The sequence below is a fragment of the Heterocephalus glaber genome, unplaced genomic scaffold (genome assembly GCF_053883595.1).
Source record: "Heterocephalus glaber isolate CG9 unplaced genomic scaffold, H.glaber_assembly_v1.0 deba00001429, whole genome shotgun sequence".
NCBI classification, from domain to species: domain Eukaryota; kingdom Metazoa; phylum Chordata; class Mammalia; order Rodentia; family Bathyergidae; genus Heterocephalus; species Heterocephalus glaber.
In genome coordinates this window covers 18,644,816-18,657,942 of record NW_028258294.1, presented here as the reverse complement: position 1 = coordinate 18,657,942, position 13,127 = coordinate 18,644,816, and the positions used below count along the sequence as shown (strand labels likewise).

At 35.2% G+C, this 13,127-nt stretch overlaps 1 protein-coding gene across 1 annotated transcript; it reads left to right on the top strand.

The window, feature by feature from the left end:
- Nucleotides 1-2,013: 2,013 nt before the first annotated feature.
- On the top strand, nucleotides 2,014-12,262 carry Mmp10 (matrix metallopeptidase 10). Its single transcript, XM_004870810.3, has 10 exons — nucleotides 2,014-2,141; nucleotides 3,062-3,306; nucleotides 3,400-3,548; nucleotides 3,991-4,116; nucleotides 5,457-5,621; nucleotides 5,786-5,930; nucleotides 7,054-7,187; nucleotides 9,635-9,794; nucleotides 10,494-10,597; nucleotides 12,021-12,262. Exons 1-10 carry the CDS (start codon nucleotides 2,037-2,039, stop codon nucleotides 12,122-12,124), a joined length of 1,437 nt encoding a protein of 478 aa, XP_004870867.1. The 5' UTR covers nucleotides 2,014-2,036; the 3' UTR covers nucleotides 12,125-12,262.
- The last annotated feature ends 865 nt before the right edge of the window (nucleotides 12,263-13,127 follow it).

Sequence of the window (13,127 nt, the reverse complement as noted above, 5' to 3'; positions counted from 1 at the left end):
TTTTCTGAACCTAATCTCATTGTTGTTTGGGTGTTCTAAAAATTAGAAATAACACACATTTAGAATTTGGCCAACAGTAGAATATCTATACTTAAAGGTTTTACTTTTTCTTAATGATGAATTGTAAGCCAAGCAGTGTCCCACACAGCCACCTGGGATACATAGTGAGAACCTATCTCAAAATTTTTTAAAAGAAAAATTGTATATACTTGCTTTCCTGTTTGTATACATACTCTAGTGAGTCTAATAAGTAATAAATTAGATATAGACACATAGGACTTCTTCGGCCCATGTCATTAATATCTTCAGGTATGATATTTTAATGCAGAGTAAGATTATACACCAACATCACTCCTGTGAGGCATATGGTTTGATGCTTAGTCAATTACTGTCATGAACATAGCTCTTATTACTATGTAAAAAGATCCATCAACAGGATCCACCAACACCAAGAAAGTTATGACTCCAACAAGGCATATATCTCAGAGCTTGTCAAATCAGTGCCTAAGAGCACTGTCATGGACTTGTACAGCCAACACGTCTGTTAAAGATATTAGAGTACAATGAAAGGTGATTTGTTCCCCAAGATAAAGCACCTGTAACCCTTTGAGTAAAGTTATCTACACTCCAGTTTTATAGATAACATATATTGTCTGAGGAAATTGTATACTTGCTCAAGTCCAGCTGGCTTTGTCCGACTTTGCCAGCCCCTTTTCCTCTGATTTCCAAGTTGACATCCCCTCCACTCTACCGTGCTCTGGAGCAACTTCTTGACTATGGTAAGCTACAAACTGACTTAGCTGTCTCAGTGCATTTCCAGGCTTCTCCCTGACTCTGGCTTGGAAGTAGCAGAGCTTCCTGATTTCTGGACAGACATCCTGCCTGTCTAGCCTATTTCAAGCGGGGTGAAAATGGCAGATAACACTTGAAAGATCATTCCTACACATTCATTGATTCAATACCCCATTATTCTGAGATTTTATACTCCAGATATGTTAGAGTTAATTTAGCTTTACTGAAAAAAATATAATTCTATACTACAAGAATTTCAGGGTCCTTTATAATAGTAGGTTAATTTGACAAAATATTTACTGAAGATGCTTGGTCTTACTGTGTGAAAAGGACTGTACTTGGATGAGAGAGTAAGGATGAGTGAAGAAAAGTAAGGATTTTAATTCATTCTCCACTATAAATCTCAACCCATCTCTTCCTTTGTAAGAGGAGAAAAAAGGGACAAAAAAGTTTTCAAAAGCAAAGGAGAGGAGGAAGGTAGGAGAGATATTTTGGTCTAATATATAAGTTAATTTATTTCATTTTAACAAGTGTTTATGGAGGAGTTACTCTGACTATCTGATTTATTGTGAAACAGGATAAATAAACATCAAGGGTTTTCTCCTTTGCAACTTCCATCCTCTACACTTCCTCTTATCTGTGTCCACTCTCTGCTTAAAATATTCCTACCCCAGGGTCAGTGATTTCATCTGAAAAGAGGTAATAACTCCTATAAATGAGGAAATGAATCAGGAAATATAATATCTGTCATTATATCTTCTTATACAGAAATTTCCACATTTGGACCAAATTTATATGAGGGATCCCTTTCCACTGATCTATTTATACTTTACCTGCTTATAAAACATTTTAAATATAATCTTTGTAATGAATATTGCTCTGGTTTTCTATGTCTAAAAATTAATATTTTGCCAGATTTGTCAGCAATCCCCCAGGAAATAAACAAACATGAATTATCCAGCCAGTTCTTTTTCCTCTTTATAAACAAAGAAACCACTTCCTGCAGAATAGTCATTCTTTCCAGTTTAATAGTTGTGAGGAAATCACTGACTGTAGGCTATATCATCTTCACATTATATTGATGTGAACCTTCTTGCTATCATTCACTTTTTTAAAAAGACACAAATATGAATCATGCTGTTGATGACCTAAACATTGTCTCCCTATAAAACAGTGGCCACTAGAAAGTAGGAACAGAAGCTAGTAGGTGGAAAAGGAGTTTTCTCAAGGTAAAGGCAGTCAGAATGCAGAACTTAGCTATCTTCATGCTGTTGTGTCTGCCAGTCTGCTCAGCTTATCCTCTGAATGGGGCAGTGAAGGAAGAAAATCTCAACATGGATTTTGCCCAGGTAATTAATGGCAGCATCTTTTGAAGCCACTGGCTCACCTATGTAGAGAACAGCTATGCCTGCTTGATCTTCCAATACCAAGCAGAATGACTTGGTTAGAAATTATTTTGTTGAAATTATTTGGCATTAGAGAATATCAAAGTGCTAGAGGTAGAAATTCCTTTCATCTTAACAGAGAATGAAAGAAAGGCACAGGAAGTACAAATAATTATTCAAGGTTAGAATAATAGGGTTGCAGTAGCTTTGAGGCTAAGTGAAAACAACAAATGGGGCCAGGGATATAGCTCAGTGGTTCCAGCACCTGCCCCGTGAGTGCAAGGTCCCGAGTTCAATCTCCAGGACAAAAAAAAAAAAAAGAGAGAAATAGACAAAATGCATCTTGCTTTAGAATTACTTTGGTTGGGCCGGGGATTTAGCTCTGTGGTTTCACTGCCTGCTGCACAAGTGCAAGGACCCAAGTTCGATCCCCCGTACCAAAACAAAACAAAAACAAACAAACAAAAAAAACATCTATTGCCTTGTAACAGACCACCCAAACTTGTGGCTTAGAATTACTTTGGTTAAAATAATTAAAGAGAAAGAATATGCTGATTTTGATCTTTATATCAAGGAATCATTTTTATGTCATTATTTGTATGTGTGTTCAAAAGAACTGATCTCACTTTGGTCTTGAACCAGGTCTATATTAACAGTGTGAAGTAGATATATTCATCCAAGAATTTATACAATTATGCCAATTTTTTTACTTGATTAATAAATTAATTAGACTGAAATAATAAGCCATCTTAATGAAAAAGCAAATTAAGTGTGATACCTACCTTTGTTTCAATAAATGGGAGAGTAATTAAAATAGATTTTAAAATTGTAATAAATGGTTAATCATAAGAATTGCTTATAAATTATACTTATTATTCTACTAGCAATACCTAAAAAACTATTACAACCTTGCAAAAGATGTGAATCAAGTTTATAGAAGGAAAGACAGTGATCCTGTTGTTAAAAAAATTCAAGAAATGCAGAAGTTCCTTGGGTTGAAGGTAACAGGGAAGTTGGATTCTAACACTTTGGAGGTAATACGCAAACCCAGGTGTGGAGTTCCAGATGTTGGTCAGTTCAGTACCTTTCCTGGGATGCCAAAGTGGAGGAAAAACCATCTCACTTACAGGTAATGGGTTCAAAGACATTTTCACACAATACTGAAATTTTGTAAGCTATACCTTTCCAAGGAAAATATTGCCTTCATTTTTTTCTAACACAGGATTGTGAATTACACACTGGATTTGCCAAGAGATGCTGTTGATTCTGCCATAGAGAAAGCTCTGAAGATCTGGGAGAAGGTGACCCCACTCACATTCACCAGAATGCTTGAAGGAGAGGCTGACATAATGATTTCTTTTGCAGTTAGAGGTAATGAAACAAAATATTCACTTATCAGATGTTTTTGTCAGTTCAGGCTACTAAAACAAAATGCCTTACACTGGTTAATTTATGAACAACAGAAATGGCATTGCTCACAGATCTGAGACTGACAAATCAAAAGTCATGGTGTCAGCAGATCTTTGGTAATGTGGCACATTCTTCACAGGTGGCACATTCTGTGTCCTCATGTGGCAGAAGGTCCAGGAGGCTCCCTCAAGCCTCCTTTATAAAGACATTGATCCCATTCATGAAGCCTTCATAAAATAACCACATCATAAAGACCCTACCTTTTAATACTATATATTGGAAATTAACTTTCAACATGTGGACTTTGAGAAGGCACTAATATTCAGCATCTGGTGCTGCCTGATTGGAAAAGGACAAAAAGAAATTCTGGTTACTTATACTACCATTAATTTTTTTCCATTAGAACATGGAGACTTTTACCCTTTTGATGGACCAGGAGAGAGTTTGGCTCATGCCTATCCACCTGGGCCTGGGTTTTACGGAGATGTTCACTTTGATGATGATGAAAAATGGACAGAGGATGCATCAGGTGGGTTTTAAGCCTCTGAAGATGGTTTCAGAAATAATGTCTAAGTATACAAGAATGATTTCATTATCCAGAAGGAGCAGTAAATGGAGTATTCTCAGAACTGAAATTTCTGATTAACTAAGTGGTAACCTGGAGGACTCTTCATTCAGTCATTATTGAAGAATTTTATAAAATGTATGCAATTCGTCTTTGCCCCACCATGAGTAATATAAGTATCATTCAATCTTATTTCCACAACTCAGGATCTTGTGAAGGTTTAGGACCGGTGTGATTAATAATGATTTTATATCACAATAATTATAAATGACTAGTGTAGAATGGATTCCACTGAATCAATTCTGAACCTAAAATGCGCCCTTGAGGTTTTTCCTTCCTTCTCATTTGGCTCCTTTTCTCTTAAAAGTAAATATCAAGAGAAAATGCTAGGAACCAAAGTACATTTCTAGGTCATTTGTTTAAATGAGCACATCACTGTCACTAGCTCAGGAACATTGTTTCCTTAAGTTGGTTCTGAAAGACCCAAGATTTACTAAGACACAATGATTCAAATTAACTGTATGCTATTTTTTTTTCAAATGGCCTCTGAAGTTTGGAAACAAACAGTTCAAACAATCACTTCTGTTGGGATCTTTAACACAAATGAAAGAACATCTCTACTGAGTGCAAACCTGAACTTGTACTGCATGAAATGATGTAGCTTTATTCTTTTCTCAATTACTTGGAGCATTGGCTAAATGCTAGTAATAAAACTTTTTATAATATAAAGAAAAAGTGAATGCAGCTGTTTTTGTCCTGCAGAAAACTGCAGTTGGGCAATGTTTCTGTTTTAAACTAAAGATTGTGCATACCCAAAATTACTTATTATTGGGAAGAATTTTGATAATCAAAACTTAGTTGATTATGACAAAGAAGAAGAACAAATCAGTCTAAATCCCCATGGGAAACAACCATAGTTTTCTTGCTTAAGAGTTTGAGGAATTCATGAATACTTGCCAATTTCTTTCAAGCAAGGTTGAAACTGATAGATATTAGGAAATATAAACATGACCTTTTTCTTTTTAGAAAATAATGAGTTATATTTATTGACATGTTATTAATCTTGGTCCTTCCAAAGAACTTTGGAAACAGTGCTCATCACTGTAAATATAGTAAAAGTGATCTAGTTTTCCTATACCAGGAGACAATTAGGGAAAGATATGGTGAAAAACTGATGTATTGACTTCAAGTCAGCCTTCAAAAACACATGAGTTTCTATCAAACATATCTGGCATATGTTTTATATGTGTATTTTCAAAATAAATAGCTGCTAAGACTTTCAATATCTATGGTTTTTAAAATAGGGACCAATTTATTTCTGGTTGCTGCCCATGAACTTGGCCACTCCTTGGGTCTCTTCCACTCTGCTGATACTGAGGCTTTGATGTACCCACTCTACAACTCCTTTGCAGACCTGACTCAATTCCGCCTTTCTCAAGATGATGTGGATGGTATTCAGTCCCTCTATGGTGAGTGATGTCAGAAAAGGTAGACATTATAGCTTTGCAGCGATGCTACATAAAATATTTGTGATGCAACTCAAAGCACCTTGAGAAGGTCTGGAAAGCATATAAGTTGACACATGCATCACATTTTTCCTAATGCTGCTTCTTCCTTAATCTGTTGCCTTTAGGACCTCCTGCTCCCTCTCCTGATGAACCTGAGGTGCCCACTGAATCTAGCCCACTAGAGTCTGGAACACCAGCTGTGTGCGATCCTGCCTTGTCCTTCGATGCAGTCAGCACTCTGAGGGGAGAAATCCTGTTCTTTAAAGACAGGTCAGGCTGGAAAGCTGTATTTTATTTTATTTTTTTTTGGTACTGAGGATCGAACTCGGGTCCTTGCGCTTGCACAGCAGGTGGTGAAACCACTGAGCTAAATCCCGGCCCTGTTGTATTTTCTTATCTTTTTTTTGAGGTATAATGCTTGAAAAAGGAAAACAAGCTAAAATTTAAATGAAGTGTTTCCTGTACATTTTAGAGTCATATCATTTTGATCTGATTTGTGTGTGTGTGTGTGTGTTACTAGGTATTGAACCCTGGACTTTCACACTCAGCTACATCCACAAACCTTTTAAAAAATCTTAAATTTTAAGATAGGGTGTCACTGATTTGTGAAGTTGCCCAAAATGGGCTTCAATTTGTAATCCTCCTGCTTCAGCCTCTCAGAGTGCTTGGATTGCAGGTGTGCATCACAGTGGCTGCCTGTAATCTAGCTCTTACTGCATTTTTAACACCTCTTTAGAATAGCTCAGACTTTTTTAAAGACTTACAAAAAATGATTCTTGATCACTAGAACATAAATTCCATTAAGGCAGGTGTTTTTATCTGTTTTGTTTACTTTTTAAATATCATAAATCATGGAATGGCTTCAAAAAGTACTGTAAATCTTTAGAAGCAAAGTAATGCCTTTATCTTTGTTTTAGAAAGCCACTATCTCAATGAATTGCTTTTAGAAAAAAAAGATATATGCTTATGCACAATATTCAAACAGTAACAAAAGATACAGAGAGAGCTACAAGAAAAATCTTCCCATCTTTGACCTACAGTAACCCAGTTGCTTCCATATTACCAATTTCTTTTGTGTCTCTATTCACACACAAACACAAAGAGGCACATAATATTTTGTGGAAATATTTATTGATATATAATATACACAATGTTTTATAGACTTTCAGAATGAATTTAAGCTAAATAATCATATTGGAACTGACCAATATTCCTGCTGTAGCTTTCATTACCCTGGAATCACACACAAGACAGTCTAATACTGACTTCTGCAAAGGATGAATTAGCATTGATTGAAAGGAAAGAAGACTATGGTCCTTTTTTATTTATCTATGTCTCTCTGCTTATTATTTAAAGGAGAAAGAAGATTGAAAATAATTTTTATATATTACAGATATTTTTGGCGTAAACTCCACTGGAAATCCCAACCTGAATTTAATTTGATTTCTACATTTTGGCCCTCTCTTCCATCAGACTTAGATGCTGCATATGAGGTTATTAGCAAGGATACAGTTTTTATTTTTAAAGGTAAGTACTATCCACAATTTTTAAATTTTTGAAATAATCCCTATTGCAAAAGTTTCACTGATAGGAATTTACTCTATTATATTACATTTTAAATGGTTCATTACTGCAAAAATCTAGTGTTAATGCTTAAGTAAGCTTTGCACAAAAACCATTATAAAAGTTATTTTAAAATACTTGATGCAGACAGAAACTATTCCCCATGTAGTTTGATGTCTTAAAATATTCCCTATAACCCAGGAGTCAAGGGAGAAAAAACTTGGAAATAAAAACAAAAAGAAAGTAACAAATCAAACTTTGTGAGATTAAGAGAAAGAAAAGTATCTTTAGAGGGATAAATATTTGTATTAGATACAATAATAGTGAATATCCTACATTTATGGACAGAAAATTTTAACATAGCTAAAATGTCATTTATGCACAGATATGACATTCTCAATTCAAATACCATAAGAGTTTTCATAGAACTTGACAAATTAGATCCATAATTTATGCGGAAAGGCAAAGGTCAGGAATAGCATATATATTCCTGAAGAACAATGAGAACAATTCTATGTTATAAAATTTTAATAAGATATTGTAGTATCAGTACAGGGAGAGATAAATTAATTAGTGGAACTATCCAGGCTTGGTGGCTTCTCTGTTAGATTTTTAAACTACTGTTTCAATTTGTTCTCTTGGTAATGCTATTTGAACTTCTACTGTTTTTTAAATCAGGTTATACATTTTTGTAGGAATTTACCCACTTTGTTTCCAAATCAATTGGTACAAAATTTTCAGGGAATTATTTTGCTGTAATTAACTATTGCTGAATTTTCTTTCTTTTTTCATTTCTCATACTGACTCTTTCAACCTTTCTTTAATTTTCTTTATTAATCTCAAAGGATATGTAATGATCTTACTGGTCTTCTTGCAGCATTAACTTTTGTCTTTGTTGATCCTCTGTATTGTATTTTTATTCCTCTCACACATGCTAGGGAAGCACTCTATGGTTGAACTACATTATCAGTTCATTTTAGTTTATTTTGAGATAGGGTCTCCTTAAATTTCCCAGGCTGGCCTCAAATTTGTGATCCTCTGGCCTGGGCCTCCCAAGTAGCTGGGATTACAGGCATGCACCACTACTTCCTCCTCTATTTAATTAATTTTTTGTCTACATACTTATTATTCCATTCACTTTGCTTTCTTTGTATTTACTCTGTTTTTATCATTTTTAAATTTGGTACTTAACTTATTGCCATCTATTTTACTTTTCTTATAAGTATTTATGCCTATAAAGATCTTTTTCTTCCTCTTCAGCCCACAAATTTTAGCATGTTATTTTTATTCTGTTCTTATTTTCAGGGTCTTTTTCCCTGATTCATAAGTTATTGGTAATATTTTAATAGTAAACTATAGGGGGATTTGAAAATATGTATTTATTTCTGACAATCTCATTTCTGTGAAGATGAAATGAAATGATGTGAATTTGCCTTTGAAATAGTAATGGGTTATATAACTCTAGAGTACTACTTCTATTTATACATTTACATGGCATTTTTTAAATACCTGCAATGTGTCGGGCACAGAATTCACTACTAAGCAGGGGCATACTCCAGAGAGGGAGCAGAAATGAAGCTGCCAGTGCATTGTGGACAGGGCTGGGGCTGAGAGAAGGAAGGAGGAACCATGAGGGCCCGAAGATTGAGCACCCGACTTTACCCAAGACTGAGAGAGCAATGTCAGAATGAGACTTGAAGAAGAACTTTGCTGTGTAGAGATGGGTTGAATGTATAGAGTAGAAAGGTTTTTAAGGCCAAAGAAACTTTTTTATACAAAAATAAAACACTTCTGGAATTGCTCAGATGGGTGGAAGTCATTCCGCTCAGACAAAGCAAGAGAAATATGCAACAGATTAGCATCCTAGATTAGTTGATCTAACAATGGTACATGATAAGGATTCAAATTTGGAGAGAGGATGGTAAAGTAAAGGGAATCACAATGATAAGATTCCACTATCCCAATTCACTTGAATTTGAGGGGATTCTCATAATATTCTGAAGAAGCACCGATAGGATTTGGTGGTTATGAGTTCTTTTGTATTAGGTGTCTAAAAAGCAACTGACCTTCTGATGCAAAGCTTTGGAGAGGGCTAGGTTAGAAATTTAGATTAAGAAATCATCAACAATTGTAAGAAATAACTAGGAATGTTTACTATAAATTACAGATAACAAATATAAGATGCAGAAAAGACAGTGAACAAGAGTTATACACTCATTTGTTCATCCACCCATTCATTCCTTCATTCATCCACTCATTCAAGAAACATTTATTAAATACATTGGAAACTAGACATTATGCTAGTGCTTAGAATTAAAACCAAGCTTTCTCTTTAACACAACAATGCCATTATAATCATTTATTAAGCTAAATGGCTTCACTCAAACTTTCTTGTTTTTATTTTTTAACAGGAAGTAAGTTCTGGGCAGTCAGAGGAAATGACATACAAGCAGGTTATCCAAGAAGCATCCATACTCTGGGATTTCCTGCAACCATAAGGAAAATTGATGCAGCTGTTTCTGATAAGGAAAAGAAGAAAACATACTTCTTTACAGGGCACAAATACTGGAGGTAAGATGCAGTAGGAATGACTTTCTTTGGAACCTAATCAGGCATCATTTTAAAAGATACCTGCCCAATTCACCCTCTTTCTCTAACTTCAGATATTCTGATTATGAGGAAGATACCTGACAGTTGCTCAACTTCCCAGATAGAAAGGTCATTCAGAATAGTTGTCACAAACAGCCAAAGACATCAAGAGAGACCAACAGAGCTCCAAAGGCACATTTACTTTGTGTCCCATGGCCAGTCCCATATGGTTGCCATAGGAATCCCAGGTGTAGCAGGTGTAGCAGGCTGTAGAAACAAGTTCTTCCGGGTCCCACTATGATAGAGAACCAGGAGTTTACTTTTAGCCAAATGACTTAATTCACTTTGCATCTTATGTGTATGTAGTCCTTGTATATTTGTGGGAAGTAAGTGCTTAGCTTCTATGAGTCCAGGCTTAGAAAATTGACTTCAAACATATGTATGGAATCTCTGAAGAATAAAATATTGTCCCTTTTCTGGGTAAAATATTGTTTATATTGTTATAAGCTTGTAAGCCTAGGAAAGTCACATTATTATTGTAGCCCTAAAATGTTTACCATCTCTTAAACAGCTTGAAAAGTTTATCTAGGATTCCATGTGAGAACATTAACATTATGCCATAATGTTTGCATAATCATATTTCTATAAAATATTGACCTGGATTTCTTTCACTTGGTGCAGATTTGATGAGGAAAGCCAGTCTATGGGAAAAGGCTTCCCCAGGTTTATAGCTGATGACTTTCCAGGAGTTGATGGAAAAGTTGATGCTGTATTACAGGCCTCTGGTAAGAGGACATCCATTTCATTACCAATGGGGGTACTTTGCATATTTTATAGTTTCAAAATGAAGTGAAGTATGTTTTGGATTGTTTCGTCTCCTTGCCCATTATAGACAATGCTGCTATGAACATTGTGTACAAATATTTGTATGAATATTTGCGTACAAATACTTCTGTAACATTTACTAAACCTTATCAAATGGAACAATTAAAATTGATAGATTTTATGCTATGTAAAGAGTGCTACCATAAAGTTACTAAAATGTTTTTTTAAGGAAGTGTGGAATCAAAACAGTTTTCAAATCATTCAGTTTTAAATCCTTTTTAGTTCAAATTCCTGAAAATTTTAACTTTCCAAATATGCCAATTGACTTTAAATTTTATCTTTCTTGAGTAACTTCCAAGCGTCTATTTCATATCTACACACACAATGGGAGAGGGATTTAGCTCAGTGGTTCCACCATCTGCCTCACAAGCGCAAGGTCCCAAGTTCGATCCCTGGTACCAAAAAAAAAAAAAACCAAACATATCTACACACACAATCAAAGGGTACAGCTTCACACAGAAACCATGATCTTTCAGGTCATTATGTTGTTGTAAAAATACAACCAGGTGTGAACCAGGTTTGCTGATGACTAATTTTCATTCCATTCTGTCCCCTGTTATTTCCTGTCCCATCCCACAGGGCTTTGTCTGGTTGCTATTGCAGTCAGCAATTGTTTACATTAGTCATTATTAGTTACTATTGTAAGTCAATTGTGGTTCTCCCACATGCTCAGACTAGACAAAATTTAACTCTTGCTAATGAGTAGATGGGCAGGAGAAACTTGTGCTTGGGTACTCTAAAGGAATTTTGGAGGGAGCTGCCAGGCCCTGACAATCATGAAGCTGATGGCCTGTGACTAAAATAATTTGACCATAGTATATACGAAGCAGGGAATGCACTAAAGGTGCATTTTATCATTAATCTGATTCTTTTTGGGTTCAATTGCTCCCCAAACTTTGATTTAGGACCTAATAGGAAGATAAGATGTTGAAAAGAAAGAGGAAAATTGGATTTTAAAATACCATAGAATTCCACCTATTTAAAGACAGGATAATCTAATGTATCAGAACACTGAAGTCAGACAGAAGAGATGGAATCTTTCCTCCATCTTTTACTAAAAATGTTATCTTGGGAAATTCTAAAGCCTTCCTAATTTTCAGTTTCATCCTCATTAATGATTTCTTACACTGTTTTTGCAAGTATAGATGAAATAAATCGTACAATGCACTCGCCATGGTGCCTAACACAGAGAACCATTTAATAAATGGCACTCATTATTAGCTCACTTTTATTATAAGTTATATATTGATATATACTGAAAAAATGATATGTTGAAGAATACAGTGAAAAATGTCTCATCATTTTCTTCATCTATGTTTACAGGATTTTTCTATTTCTTCAGTGGATCAACACAGTTTGAGTTTGACACTAATGCCAAGATGGTGACACATGTATTGAAAAGTAACAGCTGGTTACTGGGTAAATGAGATAAGGAAAAGACAGACATGGGCATTTTAAATGAATCTAATAAATATTCACCTAATTTACTGTGAATCAAAATGATAAATTATTCCTGCATGAACTGTGGCCAGAGAAGACGAGGCTTGCAGACATCTTTATGTGCCACAGAGCATTGTTTAAAACACATCATTTGTTCTTGATTACATTGCACAGAAGTGAGAAATATTCATGTAATAAATGGAAGTATCTCCATAACTGTTCTATTGATTATTTAATAAAGAATTTTATTTTTGAACTGTTCTTTGCGGTCTAGTATAATTCATGTTCAATATGCTGACCGCACTGTGCATTAAGTACTTGGCAGGTTCTCTTCCAGGATCCAACCTCCTTGGATGGGTCACATGATTGTCATGTACTCTCTCCTCTTCTCTGCTCCAGCAAGAACTTTACTTTCACACATAGATATTGTAAGTGCTCCTTACATGTCTGAAGAAAAACAAGTAGGTTGATAGTTGTCTTGTATTTTAAAAATACTATAATTAATATCATCTTAAATGGCATTTCACCATGATTGAAAAATACTGTAAATATTCAAATTTTTTAAAACACATTACAGTAAAAGACTGTCTTATTTACTTTCCTGTTTCTGGGACACAATACTCAACATCCACAACTTAATTAAGGAAAAGTTTATTGTGGCTCACAGTTTTAGTCTATTTTGGGCTGGTTCCAAAGCAGAAACAAGATGACAGAGGGGTATGCTGGAGGAAAAGGTGTTCAACCCATGGTAGCCAGAAATCAGAGAGACAAGGAAGGAACAAAGAAAGAGATACACCCTGCCACATCATGCCCCCAGTGACCAGCCCCTTCCAACCAGGCCCCATGTCCAAATGTGAAAATTTGGGTGGGGAGCATTTTAGATTTAAATCATTGTAACATTCTGCCCTGGCCTCCAAAAGATTCACACCCATCTCATTATAAACAATGCTCTTGGTCTGTCTCTAAAGAGTTTCCAAGTCTTAATATTTC

Excerpts from the sequence above, each read along its gene's own strand:
- Mmp10 (XM_004870810.3), top strand. The coding sequence starts at position 2,037 with ATGCAGAACTTAGCTATCTTCATGCTGTTGTGTCTGCCAGTCTGCTCA. Across the intron at positions 2,142-3,061 it reads TCAACATGGATTTTGCCCAG|CAATACCTAAAAAACTATTA; the intron begins GTAATTAATGGC and ends TTATTCTACTAG. Across the intron at positions 7,188-9,634 it reads TACAGTTTTTATTTTTAAAG|GAAGTAAGTTCTGGGCAGTC; the intron begins GTAAGTACTATC and ends ATTTTTTAACAG.